The sequence below is a fragment of the Diadema setosum genome, chromosome 14 (assembly GCF_964275005.1).
Source record: "Diadema setosum chromosome 14, eeDiaSeto1, whole genome shotgun sequence".
Taxonomy (NCBI): Eukaryota; Metazoa; Echinodermata; class Echinoidea; order Diadematoida; family Diadematidae; genus Diadema; species Diadema setosum.
Window position 1 is genome coordinate 5,682,957 of NC_092698.1, and position 20,199 is coordinate 5,703,155.

A 20,199-nucleotide genomic window follows, 5' to 3' on the forward strand; every position below is an offset into this window, starting at 1 on the left:
AAACACAATAATGGAGGGTTTCTCCATATTTTTTTTCCTTTTCAAAATTGAACCTAAGATAAGAAAGTAATTGAATTTTAAAGTTTCCCATGTCTTATTTAGAAGTCAGTGATGTTGCTGCAACTGCATTTTCAAATTGGCAGTGGTGATGATGTCATCACTAGACAATATTACTCAGGCCATTGACCTGTGTACAAATCTTCACGGAATTTCTACCCTTGGCACAAAATAGATAAGAATAAGATATATCCTTTACATCAAATTATTGTTGTCTGTTAAAACCTAGCAACAATGCCTTGTTGTGTGTGTGTGTGTTTTTTTTTTAAAGAAATTGCAGTTAATGAATCATTGACCACAAAAGCATGACCTTTTAACAACACTTTTGTGCACAAACCAATAGGAGAATGAGAAGTGATGATATTGTCTTTTCCAATGTGCATGTATTCGGTGAAAACATATACAAAGCTTTACAATTCAATAACTTGCTTATATTACATCAGATTTTCATAAGAAGTTGTAATATTCTGTTCATCTGATTTTGTTCTATTAACATACCTTGGATAACTTACCATGGAAGTGGGCGTAAAGTTAAGCCAAACTTATTTGCCCTTTGGCGTGGTTGTAAAATGAACTTAATAACTCTGTGCTTGGCGCTGTGCTGAAAATAGATTCCTCTTAAACATGGTGTGTATTGCACTTTACATAGCTAGATCACATCATAAACTGAAAGTGATGGGACCATTTAAAGCAGTTATTATTTTGCCCGGTTTTTGGCAGTGCAAGTTTCCACATAATTATGATGACATTCATGGCAAATGTCATTGCCGGCTATTTTTACATTATGTGCAAACATTCTGACGAAAAACCAACACGAAACCCTTCTCTGACGACATACAGTGAGGTTGCTGTTTGAGCTTCATATTGGCAATGTGCTTGGAGGTGGGGGGGGGGGAAGGGGTTATTTTACTTCACTGCTCTGACGAAAGAACCCAAACAAGTCTGAATCATGCCAGTAGCCTGTGCTGTTTTGTCATGTCTGGTGGAACCATCAAACTGATTTCCTCTCCATGCTCTTAACATCTTTCTTTGCAATAGAAGAAGAGAGAAGGGGTGGGGGAGGTGAGAGAGAGAGAGGGATGGGGGGGGGGGGGGAGGAGATGCAAAGATATAGGAAGGGCGTCGCCCCTCCAAGGAAGCAAGGAATAGTGAGTGTTGAAACCATTCTTGGCTGGAATGATGAAAGAGGGTCGTTAGGGTTCCTGTCATTTTTCCGAAAATCAGCACAGGGCAGATAAAGACTCATACAAGTACAGGAGCCAGTGCTGTGTAATAGGTATTCTGCGTTTCCTGCTACATAGAATCCACAATAGTATGTCTATTCATTATAATCTACAAGCTTGTTTCACCTGAAAGCTGCATATCTCAACGTAGCATTGCTCTGACAGGATCTTCTCCTATCATCAACACAGGCATATCATCATCATGTAATCACCATCACTTCATTTTCGCCTGCTGTCACCTTTGCATATCCAACAGAGACATTGTGTGTGTGTGTGTGTGTGTGTGTGTGTGGGTGTGCATGTGTGTATATGTGTCAGGTGAAGATGTGATATTTTTTGCTGCATATATGCTTTGTTTCAATGATTCTATTGATTGTATTTTGTTGCACACAGTAAAAAAAATGGATATTATGTGATATCATTGAAATCAAATAAAGATTATTGAAAAATAAAAAAGTAAAGAGGGAAGGACTTCATTATCTAAGCAAAAAACACAAATTTAACTGCACAATACTCCTGATAAAACTGACGAGTGTAACAAACTCTTGGTCTTTTACAGACCAAAAGCAAAGATGCACTTCGATTCTATGCCCACTTTTATGACAAATGCTTCGAGACAACAAAAACACTTTTGCTAGGTTTGCCAAGCTTTCCAGCAACTATGGCATACAAACTAGATTCCATGATTTCATAGTAACAGCTCTACAGAATCAATCTTTGGTACATCCAATTAAATCAAATCTGATCAACATGCATATATTCATATCTGCTTGAGGAAAAAACAAACAAACTCTGGACATAGTTAAAGTTATGGAAAGAGAAATAAAGTTGAGAATTAGTATCATTATATATTTGTAATTACTGCAACAAATGACTAGAATAATCTGGTTGTACCCCAAAAAGTATTTAGCAGTTGAGCTGAAAAAAGTATACTACAATTAGAAATGAATCAAATTAAAATGCAAAATATCAGGTTTTGTTTTATTTTTTTGTTACAATCAAATATCTAATTCTACACACTAAAACACAACCTCATCTTTGCCATATCTACTTGGGAATTTCACTATTTCAAAATGGCAATTTATCACTTAATACAGATGAATCATTCACATAACAAATAGCTGAATTCCAGGAAACGTCTTTATTGCAATGAATGCCGAAGCAATCCCCAGTCTAAAAATAAACTTCACGTTTTGCAACAGGAACGATCATTCGTAGTGCGCCAAAATTTACGGTGTATTCAAGAAGACCAGGGGGAAAATACAACCAGCAAATGCTTGTCATGAATGTCTGCCACCTTCTTGCGCTCTCTATTCACCGCTATCGATTATCACAAAAGAAAGTTCCTGTTTACCCCAGATTGGAGTAATACTTCCTTGTTGCTGACAGTTATGGACCTCATGGAATTCAAGGCATTGTCCGTGAAGAAGGTACCTCCCAATTTTGCTCTCTTCGGCATTTTTTTTTTTCTCCCTTCCCCACCAAATGTCACTGACCACTCCCTTACCACCATTCCAGAAAATTAGTGGTCATCATTTGTGATCTCCCCTCAATCACATGGCTTTTCCTTAACACAATGCAACATATTGACATGAATAAAGCCATGTATTACTGTAAAACGAGGAATGTTCGCGTGCATTTTAATTTTGCGAATTTCGCATTGAATGTTACAGGCAACTAATGAAAACATCATGCCATGAAAAAGGCTGTCGGCTCCAATTCGCAAACATTTTATGCCACAAAAATATCGTGTTTTACAGTATTAAAATCTTGGATGCCTCTTATATCTCCCCACAACGTGAATAGATGTATGAATGAAACAAAATGAGACACGAATACACTTACTCGTATTTCTTTCATGAGCCATTTGATTTCTTATGGGTAGGTGATTCCTTTTTTCTCCAACATTTGTCAATTTGACACCAATTATCAGAGCCAAATTGCACAGAAAGTGAAATCTACCAACACACATATGACAACAGAAACATACTTGATTTCCAAACCACTTCCACATAAAAAATAAATGTACTACTGACGAATTACCGGTATGTTTATTTTGGCATGGGATGTCACACACAACACTCCACACATGGCATATCATAATTTGCAGCATATGTTTTGTTTCTGTTTTATCCTGCTTAGTAATCTGATTCATGGATGCCTCAGAATGAAATGTAAATCTATCAATTAAATCTGAATGAGCTTTAAAGTGTGCATGAATTGTATGTTTTCTTCACAGCTCTTGGTATAACATCTCCTTTGTGTATTGAGTATAAAAATGGAAAGATATACAGAATGATAAATCATGAATAAATTTGTTGAAAACAGACATTTTGATGACAGCATAATTTCAAAGCATTAATATGATGCATTTCATTTCTTTTCATTCATTTGAACATTATACAGCTAACAGCTCAGTCAGCAATTTTTGACATCTTCTTTTCTATTTTTTTTTTTTTTAAAGATTCGTCCACCACCATGTTTAAAGGGTGTGTACAGTTCTGGTCGAGGTGAGGATTTAGCTTTTAACGTTTTGCGAGATATTCAGAAACCACTCTATGAGATGTCAAAGAGCATGCAGTTCTAAGGGGTATCAAAAGTTTATTTGATGAAAATCGGTTTTAAAATGGCTGAGATATCCAAAAACAAGGTGAAACAAAGAGATCCTAATAAAGTTGTGGCATGTCGCCTTTTACTATTAGCATTTTTTTGATTATCTCAGCCATTTGAAAACCAATTTTCATCAAATAAACGATGAATCCTTCTAAAAATTAGATGCTCTTTCATATTTCATAAGAGGCTTTTCACTACCTCACTGAGGAATGTTCAAAACATGAATCCCCACCTCAACCAGTACTGTACAGTCCCTTTAAGAGCATCTTCAAAGATGATTTGCATACCAAGCACACATATACAATGATACATCATAACCAAGCCAAGGCACAAAATAAGAGCAAGAAGACCAAGGTTACTTTCACTTGTTTCCAAAATATTATTGCAATCAAACAAAATAGCAGCTTAGTACAGAAATCATAAACCACTCCATAGACTAGACAGAACAACAGAAGTTCTTTAAAAGTAAAAAATAAAATGTTCTCCTCTTTCCAACTACATGCACTGATGTCTACACCATTGGTGAGAATTTTCCTGCAAAACAGAAATTTCATAAAATTCAAGATGGAAAAATACACACAAAGCTTACCCTAGGTTTACATTGTTGACCCTTAACACAACATGTTCATCTCATCAGTTGTTCTAGTGGATTTGATCTTCAAAACCAGCAACCACATACATACATACATGAAAAAAAAAATGAAAAAGATCGAGCCATGAAATGGTGTTATTCTTGGAGAATTGCAATACATTTTGATAACAAACATTGATTTGGCATTTTTATCTTAACATATCTCCCTTTCATCTGTGCTTTTATAACTCAATTAATCTTTCCCGTGTGTCAAATACATTTCCATACAAGAAAAAAAGAATGCATGTACAAGAAAATCTGAGCATATTAGAGAGCTTACTTCTATTTTTAGCAAAAGCATGGCATGTATAATGCCACCGTTATACTTTGGGTAATGGAACTACTCCATATAGTTCCTGAATAACTGGCTCAAGTCTGTTCCAAAATGATGAACTACACGAGGCTGAAATATTCCTGACTGTGGCAACTTGCAAAGTCAGAAGACAGACAGAACAAATGACCACCATGGGATAATTTGAGATAAACAAACCTACATGGATACACTTGTGTGGGACTACAATATGTTAAGAACTGAAACACAGGATAATTAAATTGTTGAAATCTTGGTCTTTCTCAGCTTTAAATTTTACTTGCACACATTCTACAGAATGTCTCTTTCCTTATAATCTTAAAAGACAAGCCAAATTTGGTACCTCCTATGTTTTCTCTTCTGTAATAGCAATTTCTCAAACTATGTTTGGGCCTTATATACCCATGCTCAAAGTCTAAGAGTTCCCTATTTCACCCCACGTTTATTATGCCGACACAGAAGTTAATTGTGTTGCATGAAGAATTTGCATTTTAACATGCCCTAACTATTACATCATGTTCATGGTTTTAATTAGTTAACACCTTTGATAAATTGCTATTCAAATAGACACATGCCACTTCAAAAGGACAAACCCCAAAACTCCCTGTGAAACATAGTTTTCTAAATCTTCACGCCCTTTTTCACTATGGACCCTTACACAACAGGGCGTGGTAGTATTTTCTGAGGGGTACTTGTGTACTTGCAACTAAGAATCACAAGTCTCCACCTCTCTGCATACTGTGAGGCTGAAATTAGTATTTCTGGCTCTCAACAACAGAATAATAAGGATTTTTCTTTTCTTTCTGCTCCGTGACATGCAAAGTACATAAAGGTTAAGTTCAGAACAAATGTCATGCAAATTTAGACACAATGTAACAGCAAACAGTGATATTTCCAGACAAGACTGCACATATATAAGGTGTACATTTCCTGCACAGTCACAAACATTGTTACAGTGGCCTTACCATAGATTTTAAATAGCATTGGGTAATACACTGTAGTTCACATTCCCAACATGCATGTTTTATTTCAGGTTACCAATTTAGTCTTTTTGCTAGAATTTGTTGACCATTTTACTACAAACAACAAAACCCAAACACTATGCATTTCTAGCTGTCTGCCTATCATGGGCAAAGAGATAAACCCAGCTGATTTAAGTATCAAATAGCAACGACACAGGTTGTGGCTTTTTGGGGAAGGGGGGGGGGGGATTTTTGCACCCAGGCAGCGTACTGGTTTCTGGAAGATGCCTGTCTGGAACTGAGACTAGCCAGAATGTCAGTCTCAAAAGTTTGTGTGTGCAAAATTCTGATTTAAATAAAAAAAAAAAACAACAACAACAACAGAGTCACTCAACACCCAGTCACCAATTAATTTCAAGAAAGTCCCAGTAAGTACATATCCCATAGTGGCAAGTACATATGACTGAAAATGTTTATTTCAATGTCGGCGAAGAAGAGAAAAAAGAGGGTAAAAACAACAACAAAAAGACAAAGACTGTAAGCTTGTTTTTAGCATGTATTTTTCTTCAAGGGAAAGATCAATAATCAACTGATCAAAGATCAACTTATGTTTCTTTCACTACAAAATTGAATGGCAAATGCATTTTTTTTTTTAAATCACAACTGGTACATTGTACATCTGTAACAACATTCACTGTCCTAAACCAAATGCCACAATGAAATATCATCAATATTTTCTACATACCTCACTCTCAAACTTCATCCACACGGTACATCTGTAATCAAATTTCCATAGATTCATATATTTCCCATTTGCTACCATTCTAACTGCAATAAGTACACTTATAAATCATCACCAATGTACAAACATGATTAGAAGATGTGTCATACATATTAAAACTCTTCATGTAGAGGTTTTTTTTTTCTTTTCATTTCTTATATACGTAGACCACAATATAATATATATATATTTACATCAAGCAACAAGGATAAAAGGAAAGATCGATTCAAAAGAGTAAAAAATGGAAGAAATATTGAGATGTTGGAAAAGTAGGAGTCTGAAAGAAGGAAAAAAGTACAATAAATGTGTAGAATAATCATTCATCACTTTTTTTTAATCATTATCAGTAAAACCAATACCACTCTCCCCACAAATCAATATGTGCTTTAAAAGAAAAAAAGCCTTGAAAACACTGATATGCTTTTGCGTGCCGTACCTAGCGGGTTATTGAATAAGCAAATGAGCAGTGGAAAATCAGAACATTGGGATAGCAGAAATACCTAGAATGTAAGCGGCACCTCTTCTCTTCGTAAGACTGTATACATCTTACGAAATAACAACTGAACGTCAAGTGAAGAAACCACTGATCTAAGGATGATGTTTCCCATTTTTCATAATCTGCTAATTTCTTGGGCGCTGAGAAATCTGCAGTGTATAACCCTTTTGGCACAACTGCTGCACTTAATGGACTTAATCCAGGAACTTCAAGATTGACAGAGTGTCAAATTATCATCTGAACCCAGACAGCTCCTTACATTCACAATATCTGTATTATTCATAAGTCTACATTAGACAAACGGGTCGGTCCAGGCATCATGATACTGTATTCTTTGTTTATCCATTTTCAAGCTGTCCTTTTGACAAGAAATAAAAGAGTAGAGAAATTGATACTTGGAAATGAAAACGCTGAGATCATGCAAAGATCATGGATAGTGACCCTTTGATTGACAGATGAATCTACAGAAGCAGCACAAAAACGGCTCACACCCCAAGCTAAATATACGCTCAACTTCCTGAATTCCTTCAGAATTTGTAAACCACTGTGTTACGCAACAATCCTTTTGATATGAGGGGTGAGGTTAGCAACCACTCCTGGAATAGGGCACGTTAGAAGACATCATGCAAAAATGACTCTTTTAGGGGGGAAACTCTAACCTCCGTGAAAGTGGATGAATTTCAAGGGAGAATTTTTCTAGATGAAAGTCACACAATTTTCTTGAACAGGACCAAACATCAGATATTTCCTAGCATTTCCCAGCATTTCAGACTCGCGTATTATCTTCATTTCTTGTTTTCTCGTCTGCTTTGGGGTTGAGGGGACCACCCTTATCATAAGCTTCTGTGAATCATATCAAATGCTTGGACACTCACTGAGTTGCAATACAATATTTACAACACTTCTCCTGCTACACAATGGCAGGCACAACAGTGTGGAAACAATCTGCCTGTCTGATGGCACAGACCACTGTTAGAGTGTCATGTTCTCTGCACATATATTTTTACAATGCCCTCATTTTCCCTGCCTATTATGGAAATATTTGCCCACAGGAAGTGCCATTTAAGGACATTGAACACAGCCCTAAGCATTTTTCTAATTCTAGACAATTACATCATGCGGCTCTTGACTGCAAGCGAGCGAAAACACCTTTAAGATGGCAGGGGATAAATCCAATGTACTTGCGAAGTCCGTGCCATTAACCCGATTGTAAAGACTATTCGGGGGTGGGTAAGAACATAATTTGCCCTCTAAATCATACTCGTGGGCTATTTTTCCTTATCTTTTCCTCTTTCAGTAAGGGTAAAAATTGATACTAATAACTGGCAAAAACCATTCTGGCCTGGTGGTGACAATTTGTCCCTGCAGAACATCACTTAGCTTGTAATGAAACACAAACAACATCAGACTTTTTACTTTCCCACTTCTCAACCAAATCTCCTTTTCATTTCTGTCAAGCTTTTTTTCTTGAAGTTTTTTCCATAAACTCATAAATATATCTAAAAAAAAAAGAAGAAGCAAGGTGTAGATATCAAAACAAAAGCTGAGACTGTTGTTTGATTACAAGAAAATGAGAGAGAAAAAAAAAGTAAACAGGATGTGAAAGAACAAAATATGTACATATAGAGTCCTCCTTTGTTTATTTCTACTACATATATGCAGAGGTGAAAACGTATATATAGTCCTTGAGAATTCCACGCAGAATAGTTTAAAAAGAAAAAGACAACCACCTGTCGTGGAGATCGACAGACGAACAGACACTGGAACAACGACTTGCAACGTTTGATGCAATCTTACTTGCACTATTTCACACGGATTTCAAAATGACATCGCACGTGCGCGACGACTGCGATCATGTCGTTCAAATTCATTTGCACAAAACTCGTCAACTCAGTGTCCACAATCAGCATAGGTCTCGATGCATTCCTGATCTCGAACACTCATCATTCATATAAAAAGTAAATAATTTCAATAGAAATCTCATGATAAAATTTGTTCTAGTTGTAACAAAAATAGTCAAATTAATTCCATCGGTCTAGAATCGAATCAAATCAAGCACTTGAAATCACATTGTTCCTTGCTCACTATCCTACACAGTGGAAGCACTAAAAATACTGTTCCTTATTTGCTTTATAAATATTCACAAGAAAATCCATCATTGTTCTGAAGAGATTCATATTGCATATACACATGCTCACGATTCTACACATGAAATAATTCAGAGACACAAAGAAGAAATGTAGATATTCTGTGCATTATCCGCACAATGCAGATGCATTATTCTGATGGCTGCTTGTCACTTTTACAAATACTACGCTCCTGATTACGATACATGACAATGGTAGACTTAAAGACACTCCACTTGGCACATTTGTTTCTCTCCATTTTTAATTCATTCTTCCAAAGAGAGCCAGCATTTGCATTCCGCATGCCAAAGACAAACTGAAATCCATGACCATGCATTGCCGTGCTCGTTCACAGGACCCATCTTTTGACATCAACATTTATTCCTAGGCCTGGCCATAAACTCGCCAATGACCTTAAAGCTGGCTGATTCGAGCACGAAAAGAGAGGGTTTGTTTCAAAAGCAAGGAAGACACATTTCAGTGCCTCGCAGCTGGAAGGGAAATTGTGGATGGTTGAATATCTCTTCCTATCGGGTCAATAGGAAATGGGTGGCTAATCAAGTTTAAACCACACTTTGATTTTGTTCTCCCTTCTATTCTTTTTTTTTTTTCTTCTCCTTTCTTCCATGGGAGTTCAACTTTTGGGACGGGAGCACTGGTCAGACGTCCCACACAAAATGACACTGGCATCCGCTCTAAAAGTACCATGTATTTTTCACGTCTTGCAAAGGTCGAAAGAACATACAAAATAGACAAACTCTACATGGTTGGGATGCAGTATCTGACACTACCAATTTAATTGGACCAACTTTAGCAGCCATGGGGCAAGTTGCTTTGTTTATTTATCATCCTCCTGAAACCTTACCGGGGCCAGGTAAGCAGTTGCTGATATAATTTCACTCCCAAATCAACCCAAAGATGTATACCGTACCAGTCAAGTTTCATTAACTGAAACTTTGCCTATAATCTTAAACTGAGTCATGCTCAAAATTGTGTTTCTTTTTAAATGTACACAAAATTCTAGATAATATGTATTTCTGTGCCATGCATAGCCCCTACTCAGTAGACTGATCAATTTAATCAAAGAACTTGTTTTGGCTTGTTCAACCCCGAAACACTGCATGCAAACTACACATTCTTAAATGACATAATGAGAAAAGTGACGAGACAAGTTTTGACTGGAAAATTCACAGCAAAATTGAGCATCATCACAAAAGATTGTATATACTGTTGGATGTGACTTCAATAATAAAAAGCACATCCTTGTCCGCAAATCACAATACAGAAGCCATAGTAATTCAAGCAGCAGTAAAACGGCAGGGACATGTTCAAACTGCTGTGCGGCACTGAATAGGGTGTCTGTTACAGCGTGCCAGGGATAGAGGAAATTGGGTCGATAAGGTAATCAAATTTCAATGAGTTAGAAAAGAAAGTCTGCCTACCATCTATCTGCATTTTAACGGAAGTCCCTTGTCCTAGCACTTTTTTTTTTTCTTCCGTGCAGCCAAACGCTCTGACTAACATTACAACATATCACAGCCTCTATTCAATACTTCAGAATCCCATGCAAACATGGGGTCTCAGATTTATCTATTACAGGATAGAATTTATGACACTGGTTTGTACATATTGAATGCTTTTTAAAATATTTCCTTTGCTTCTTTTGCATTCCTTTTCTGCTCTGTTCTGTGTTTCAAAGCAATGTAATGCCCATTTCTAATTAATTATTAAAAGTATTTCTTCAAAGATTTATCTCTGGGGAGCACAAACACTGAATGGTCTACAAAATTCACGCCGTCACCAACTACTGATCATGGGCTCCAATCATGTTGGCCTTGTAGTACCTATATAATTTCTACCACTGTCACCTTTTCGTTTGACCATCCGTGACTCGTTGCGCAGGTCCCAGCATCAAGACCGTTGGCGATCCTCCCTCGTCTCACGCTGTCACTCGTGCCAGGTCTGCAAAATTTCGGTGATTCGCTGCTGGCGTGATTTCATGCTACCCTACTGCTCTCCTGACTCAGTTTGGCGTGCGAAGGAATCTAAGGTTGTTGGAGCGACCCGCAAATGACTCAGTCCCATGTCCTCCTGTACCGTGTTGCAAACATCATGTTCTCCATGCTCAACAACTCAGGTTTACATGGTGCAATCCAGGAAAAAAAAAAAAAAAGACAAGGAAAAAAAACCACGAAATTCCCATCTCGCAGTTGTGTCTGAACACGGCATCCGACATGTACGCTGAAAGCCCTCGGTTTCACTCACTGAGACATCGTGACATTATTTATTAAGCCAAGTCCGCAGAACGATCTCCGCGGCCGACCTACGGAGGAGATGTCATCGTCGACCATACCTTATTGATACACTTCATGGTATATTTACAAGAAGAAGGGACACACACACATATATATGATGATCTTTGCTGTTCGTCAATTCTAGTGATGCAAACACTGTAAACTAAAACGTAATGAAATCATGTCGACCTGCTGATACGCACAATTGCTCGGTATTGTTCTCTCTTCTATAACCTTGTGCTTTCCTCGCAGTTCCTGCTATGTATCTCTTATGTCATCCCGCAACGAAAAAAAAAAGAAGAAAAAAAAAACTGTACAGGATGATATACAGGATGACCTTCTGATGGGGAGGTCACTTCACTCTTCTGTTGTTGATGTATCTTCTGTTTGGAGAGAAAAAACAGAAAGACAGAGAGACAAACATACACCATTAGCATGTTTTATAGCAATGTTGACAGTCAGTATCACCTGAAATGGATGCTCTATATCAATTAATATCAAGATACAATTATTTTTTGTATGTTCATTTCACGCCGAAACTATCTACCATTATGAAAATGCTCTTTTCTGTATCACTTCAAAACACATGCACATACAAACAAATAGCGTCAAAAGCAAAATACATAGACAACTAGATATATATTTTGAGGTGAAAATGTAACACTGGTACAGTAGCTACAGAGCAACAGATGTGAGTGGCAAATTAAACACATTGCTTGAAGTGCTACCAACTGCATTCATATTGCTGAATATTACAGGTTGGAAAATACGTAGTCATCAGGATTTGTCGGTCAAGCTAGTTTAACTGTCAAGTTATTTTAACACAAAATTCACCCAATATTTTCCCCAACCGGGGAAAAATATGTCCTTCCTTGTCAAAGTTTGTTAATCTGCAAGTTTTCTGATGGGCAGGTGATACAATACACCTTCCCTTGCTCTGTGGTTTTATGGCCAACCATGGCTCATCCTATAAGGTGCTGCTTATAGAAGGGTGAATGGAGGCAACCTTCGTCATGTCCAACCAAACATCATACGCTGACATGACGCATCTCATGAAGAGAGAATCATGAGTTTGGTGGCATCAAATAACATCAACTCCCCTTGCTTCTTAAAGATGACAGTTCCGATGTTTCTTTACACTGGACATGATTACATAATTACTCCTCACTTATTAGGAAATAAAGAAACTGCATTTATCTGTGCAGTTTGTATGGCACGAATAACTTCTGTTAATGCAAGATCGAAGTACATGTATGAAAACATGTTTCACATAAAGCGTACATGGCTGATGGCACACCTTTGTTTCTGAGGGCAATCATAAAAGGAATACCTATCATATGGCATGCTTGCCATGTTGGCAGTGTATGGATGGGACTACAGAATTTTTGATCATCTTTCTGCAGCTGAAATGCAGTGAGCTGTATGCAATGCGAGCTACTTCTGACAGGAAATATGATCCTAAATCTTCAGCTTGAATACTTCCTTTTCAACCCTGCAGTTCCTTGCAACCGTGATTATACACTTCCTTGTACATATATACATACGTACATACTCCTGTGTACTTGACACATTAGCAAAAGGGCAAATTTTAGTGACATTGCAAAAATTCTACACCAATGTAAACAGCATAATGTATGCTTCCTGGAAGCACAATGTGTAGCAGGAGATATGACCTTTTACATCACTGGCACTTTTCTTCAAACTTTTCTTCAAAAAATATGTAACTTCAGCTTATTGATCATATGCACTTGTTTCCTTGTCTCTATGACAACAGACAGCCAAATCTTTGGCACTTGAAATTGTATGTGGATCTACAGTCAGTAATATCAACCCTAATCAACTGCACACAGAATACATTGTAGGACAGTATACATGTTTGATTAGTGTGTCATGGCCACCCGTATATGTTGAAACAGTAGAAGATTAAAATGATATTCGATATGAACATTAACTTTCCCAAACTGGCAACTTATATTAAATGATTGTGCAAGTGCAGCAAGTTTTTGCAATAGTTTTACATTGTGAAATCATCAAGACCCATCAACTATTTGAACAGTTCCCCATACCCACAGTGTGGGTTGCCATACCAAAGCTTTTGGAAAACATCCAGTCTACTATCATGTATTTTCACTCTCTAATTAGCCTGCATGGGGCATCATTATTTTTGTGGAGACAGACAGGTTTATTTTGGGAAGAAAAAAGAAACAAAAAAGAAGTAGAAAAGATTGATACAAGAAATACATGTTGTATACCCTGCATGAAAAAGGCTTTAGCTTTTGCAATAGAACATGAATTCAGTATATTATCAAAATAAAAGGGCAGTGATAACCTCAAGGTGTAGAATCCTTGTTGCATCGTGACAAGAACATATTTTGTTTCAACTGGAAATGGACCAATTTATTGATTCTCTTGTTTATCATGGAGCCTGTCTGTTCTTAATGTCTGCCAAACTTTGACAACCTTGAAATGTTTCTGCCAGCCTGTATCAACTAAGTCTTCTTTTTTCTTTATTTTGCATGTTACATTACTGTTTTTTTTTTTTCCTTCTTCTTCAACTATGCCTACAAAAAGTGACTATGCCTGGGGTGGAAATTTCTTTTCCTACCAGGACTCGAGTCACTGACATGGTGTTGTGGGACATTGACACAAGTAATACTTCATTGGTGCCACAAGATATGGTAACATAAGAAACTGCCCCATGGCTCTGCTAATTTTTGCTAAGTCAAGATTCCCAACATTTTATGAATAGCATTGTCTCTTGTCCGAGAGGAATGCAGCACAACCCTGCAGGCAAATAAGATCAATACAGCTAACACATGAGGGCACAATTTGTGAAATGAGATTCGTACGTAAGTGCCGGAAGCGGAAAATTGAAAACATGTCTGTCCCATTAATGGATGCAGTTTTGCAATTTATGAGACTTTTCTTTTTTTCTTTCTCTCTCTTTTGTTGTTGTTGTTGTTCTGATGGTTTTTCAATCTGGAGACAGCATTATCCTATACTGAGTTGTGCACTTTGCAGATATGTTTGTGTGTGTGTGTGTGTGTGTGTGTGTGTGTGTGTGTGTGTGTGTTGATGTGGATGCACCTAGTTTGTTAAAAAACCAAAACAAATTTTGTTTTTATCAAATAAGGCATGATGTAAGATCTGTAAGATTTGATCTATCTTTGTGCAATGTTTGTGTATAATGTTGTTTGTCTTTGTACAGTGTCTTGTTTTGTTTTGTTATGTTTTGTTATTTGGTGAATGTGAATTCTGTGGCACTGAACAAAATTTCAATAAAAAATAAAAAAAACAAAATAAGCACACAAAAAATAGTAACAGAATACCCCTGACCACTGTGACATGAGTACAGTGTGCTAAAATAGCAATACATGTGTACAAGTGTTGGAAATTTGCAGAGATAGAGCCACAATTTCCGACAACTTTCTCGGATGGAAGTGGTGTATGCTATACTCAGCCATAGCTGGCTTTTGCGTTGTTTTTTTAGAAATCAAGGACAGTCAACCTCTGCTTTCAGTTTCACTGTCATTATCACAAGATTCTGTGCAGAGATGAGCTGCGTGGAAGGGTGACATGCTTACGGAAAGTGCAACCATCTGCAATAGCTAATATGGGTCTTGAGCAGCTCAGAATAGGTCACGGATAATCTCAGTGCATTAGTATTAGTGTTTCTCTGTACATACGTATGTACAGTTAGCTTGAACAGCTGAATGTGCTGTTTTGAGTCGAAATAGCTGATCATGATCATTCAACTGGATTTCGCAAACACTCAAAAAGAGGTCTACTGCCTTTTAAACATTGATTTAAACATAATGATTTCATGTCATGCCTTTTAAACATGATCTCACATAAACCTCTCTGAGCTATGGTATTGATTTTTGCCACAGAGTTGCCGAAAGGGAATGATTTCTTGCCTCTGTGAAAAGGAAAGGGAAATATATACAATAATGTTTGACCAGCACCATGCAGTCATTCCGAATGTATTCTCATCCTTGCTTTTCATCCCTCTGGGTAATCTATATTTAGTCCTGAGAGATGGCAGTGGGGGAGGGCTGTGAAAATTTGGCAAGGACAGACCGCGGAGCCACGTGAACAGCAACATAATTCATAATTATGGACTTCCAGTCGTAGATCTCAATGTGTGGACACACGGTGTATTCAGTCACATGGCACCCCAAACTTTGTGACACGTGTACCAAAGAAATTTCTCTATTAGTTGGTTGGTCAAACTACCATGTCTGTCTACAAAGATGTCAAACAATCTTGAATGTCACGCAATGGTTATTTTCTCACTCAGTTGTTTACAAGACTTCACTCAGATTTTAACCTAGAAAATTGAAATAACTACTAATGAGTATTACTTCTATTTTTGTAATCATTATCACTAACAATGATATAACATGTATATTTATCACTATCACTATGCAATTCTTCTTCTCTTTTGTGGTTATTAAATGTATCTGTGACTGTTGAGTATATTTTTTGTATCATGCAAAGGCTTATTTAGATATTAATCTGTAACATGTTTTCACAATACTGTGAAACAAGTCTGTTATGTATACAGGCCTATATATATATATATTTTTTTTTGTCTGTGCCTTTAGTTTCCTGCTTCACCTAGGCAGCAACCTTGGCTTTGCATGTTACATTGTTTTATTGACATAATAAAGAATGTTGGACTGCTACCTTGGTAGTCATAGCTACAATGATACCACTGTTGTTATCATGCTTCCTTTTATCACTATCATTATCTTTTATGTCAAGACTTGCAATAAAGTTGCTTTTAATAGTACAGTGTTCCTTTTGTTTATTCTTCAAACCATCAGCAACAAGTCTGCATCGTGGATGTCTTTCCTACCTGGCCTCTGGACATCTATTAGTTTCCTGTCGACTGTCACGGCCGATAAGTGCTCGTAGCCCCCTTTTGAAGACATTTGAACTTGTATTGAGTTTAGCTGCACACGGAGAGAAAATAAAGAAGAATGGGATTAACAAAAATATGGTATGAAACAGAAACATACACTTCCTGAAAGACCAGACAATGACAAATGAGTGGGCAGGAAGTAAAATAGCATCACAAGCCTTGTAGGCTAGGAACATTCACAGAGAGAAAATTCACTGAGAAGATAGGGTTTTGGTGTATTATTATCATCAATTAATATTGTTATTGAACTATTATATCATATATTATTATTAATTATTATATATTTCATTTATTATGAATTATTATCATCACTTTTTTAAAGGCAGTGCATCAATTACATCGGGAGCAGCGGGTGAAAAATAAAGAATTTTGTTACCATTTTAGCGTCAGTAAATCATAAAACCTTGCGCCTCATGGCAATCTCATAATGACGATCTACAAAGGCCGCATTAGCTTTTATACAACTGTACTGTCTACTCTTCTGCTTTCCGTTTCACATAGATGCTTACATAAAATATAAACAGAAACTCAACATTTCTAAAGTCTCCAGGAATTGACTCTAGTTTGGATGATGTGCAGTGAGGACAATCCCTTCAGGTCAACCCCAAGCTATAAAGTACAAAGACAAATTTCTCTGAGTTAATTGTGAAACTTGGTGTTTCCCGAACAAGACGTGCGAGGAGTTTTGCGCTCGCGAGTGATGTCACGGTCATGTGACCACCATGACTCGTTGGGCGTCCTCCCTGGACGCAAGGTTTCAATGGCTCATCAAAAGTCATGTGACCACAATGCCTTTGGTATCACAGCATTGCTCAAATATTCATTGTTGAGTCTTTTATTTTCTTTCACTGCTGTCATGAATAGCTCTACCTGCTGGGTACAGCATAATGTTTTGATTTGTTCTGTTGCACACATGAATTTCATTTTGATGTTTTAATGTACAACAGTAAGTCATATTGTTCCAAAAAAAAATAAAAAATGACTGTATTTCATTCATAGTTCAGCGCAGAAAACTGAAAAAAAATTGATTTAGAATTTAAATTTGAATTTCGATTTGAACTCCACAAATTATGCCAACTCAAGCTTTCAATTCCAGTGTATGTACACAAAACTGCAAGTCATGGTGTGAGTTAATGAGTATCGGGCTTCTCCAAGTTTTATTCTAAAATATCAAAGATACACACTCAAGACAACAAAGTATCATGTCTACAATCCATGCAAAACGATTGAGAGAAAAAAAAAAAAAACTTCTTTCTTTCTCAAGTTTTCGTCAGTCACATTGACTGATAATCTCTTGGCATCACATGTATTTCACGCAGAAACTCAAGCTGGGAAATGACACGGCTCTCACTCCCTGTCACATACTGACACATGTCGCTCGCTCCTCACCGCCGCAACAAAATTCTGATTTTCCATGACAAATTTCGAGAGCGGGAAGTGGAAGTATGCGTGGCAGGTGCACTGCTGAATGAATACACCTCACCCCTGATCTTTCCCACTTCCTCCTCCAACTCCCCTTTCCTTCCCATCTCACTCCCCCCCCCCCCCCGGCACCATTTCAACCCCACCCCACCCCTACCCCCAACCCAACCCCAACCCCCACCTGGACGCAAAATCCTCATCGTCATGTGTGTGACTGAAACCGCACTGCAGTGACTTAGCATGACAGTTACACATTAAGCGCGGAAAAAAAAAAGAGGGAAAAAACAACATCTGAAAGTGAAATAAGAAATAGCATCCCTGCAGTAACATCATGCCACGTGTACATCTGAAATCTGAGAGAGGTTCATCATGTACATGTGATAATGAGAAGCAAAAGGGACTTACTCCAATAGATTACACAATACACTTGTATGATGTTCACACCCTTCCTAAACCCCCTCAGACCCAGAGTCTTTAAAGCTAAGTCATGGTTCTCAGAAGGGCTTAAAGGTAATCCTCTTCCATTTGGACATTGCTTGCAACATACTGAAAGGATTTACTGAGAAACTTGTCCGGCTGAAATGATTCGTCAGAATAAAAGAGTTGATTTTCTAGTATTTTGAGATCAAACATGAAAAACCATTTCAGTTGCAGAACAACTTTCATTCTTGAGTTCCTGATTTCTTATGGTTTACGTGTCCATTGTAAAGCAAAAAAATTACCAGTTTCTGCATGACAGTACCTTTCAAGTTACCCTGCTATTGCACATGATATCGATAGTCTGACCTGAGGGTGTGTGACAGGATTTATCCAAACACATTTACATGTACTTTTAACATTGTGTTCAAGTTGCTGTAAAGGAAAACCACTATTGTCTCTTCAATACACAAACTGAAAGTAGAATGAAAACTACTGCTCAGCAGATGTGATTTTTATATTTCTTCAAATCATCACTGTAACTAGATGTGTGGAGTCCCACCATATGAGCATTTTGCCTGATAAGCGTACTTCTTTTGAAACTGAAACAAGTTGACGTGCAGCAGCATTACCATATGTCTCCCCCCCCAAAAAAAAAAAAAAAAAATTATAATGGGACCCTCTGCAATGATAACTTTAAAGATAGTGAATCAATCCAAATACAATTTCAGAGTATGAAACTATAACTTATTACCCACATCTTACAGAAAACCCCATCCTATTTGCTTCAGTGGTCAAAGAGAAACAAGGATTTTTGTAGAGCATGTCAGGAATCTCTTCCCTCCAAGTTCTGTCCATAATGTGTTCACACATGAATCTCATGGAGTTCCAAGAGCACATAAGTGCTAAGTAAAACTTGAAGAATCAGATCCATGACATGCTTATGTACTTAAATATACTTACATATTCTTAGACCCTGATATAGGATTCAGACAGTTTAATCATATTGAAAGTTATCAATGTAGAAATCTGATTGTAATTTTTTTGAGGGACATACTGTACATATAATACAAATATGTGACAAACTCACAGGTGTGCCTACAGCTTATTGGTGCTGATATTTGACAGTAGGTTCATTTTTCTGTTTTTTTTTTTTTAATATAGTTTTGGGGTATATACAACTTATATCTAATGGAGAAAAACATTAGAGAGTAAATCCTGTATTTTGACATCTACTCTTGGCTAAAATGACACAAGTGTTTGAGATGAAGTGGTTTGTCACAACTGTCTTGTTTTATCTTTGAAATTATAAAAAGCATGTTATGTGTCACATATCCACCAGCATCTTTTAGTAGAATATATGTAGTGCAGGCTCTCTTCGTATCTATCATGAGACCAGTACACAAAACTTGACATAAACCTCACGGCTTGTTGTAAGTAGCACAGTTAAGAGCATCGGGCAAAGTGTGCCGACTCGTTACACTTGTAAGACAATGATCAGTGCAGCAAAGGAAAAGCAGGTTCAAGGTACAATTCCGTCCCACATTCACATTAGACTTTAATACAGTATAGATGGTGTAAAATCAGACAAGCGGAATGCTTGAAGTTTCAACAAGATATTTTATTTAAAGGTCATAATATATCCCTTTTGCAAATGTCGCAAATTTTTGAAACAACTAATAGCATATCACTTGAGAACATACTCCACTTATGTAATTGAGAATAACGGTTAAAATTTTTCAAGAGATCCAAATGAATTTATTGGAGATCTATAATATTGCTTCCCTCTCCATCACAAGAAATTTTTCGGTGGTATCGGTATGAGGAAAGGCCTGAATTAAAGGTACATGGTCCCGGTGGTGTAGTCAAATGCGTACGCGGGCGCATGACGCAATTACAAGTTTCCTATAGAAACCTACGCTATCGACACCTCTTTAGCG

The 20,199-nt window shown here is 37.2% G+C and overlaps 1 protein-coding gene across 4 annotated transcripts in view; it reads right to left on the minus strand.

Moving 5' to 3' along the window:
• Nucleotides 1-9,374: 9,374 nt before the first annotated feature.
• Nucleotides 9,375-20,199, minus strand: part of LOC140237676 (CDC42 small effector protein 2-like) — a 39,892-nt gene continuing 29,067 nt past the window's right edge. For 3 of the 4 annotated variants that reach the window (XM_072317602.1, XM_072317603.1, XM_072317604.1), the window contains exon 4: nucleotides 16,311-16,451. In XM_072317602.1, coding sequence (XP_072173703.1) covers nucleotides 16,311-16,451 — 141 coding nt within the window. Of the gene's footprint in view, nucleotides 11,877-16,310; nucleotides 16,452-20,199 lie in introns of those variants that run through there. The other variant, XM_072317605.1, reaches the window with a different exon arrangement.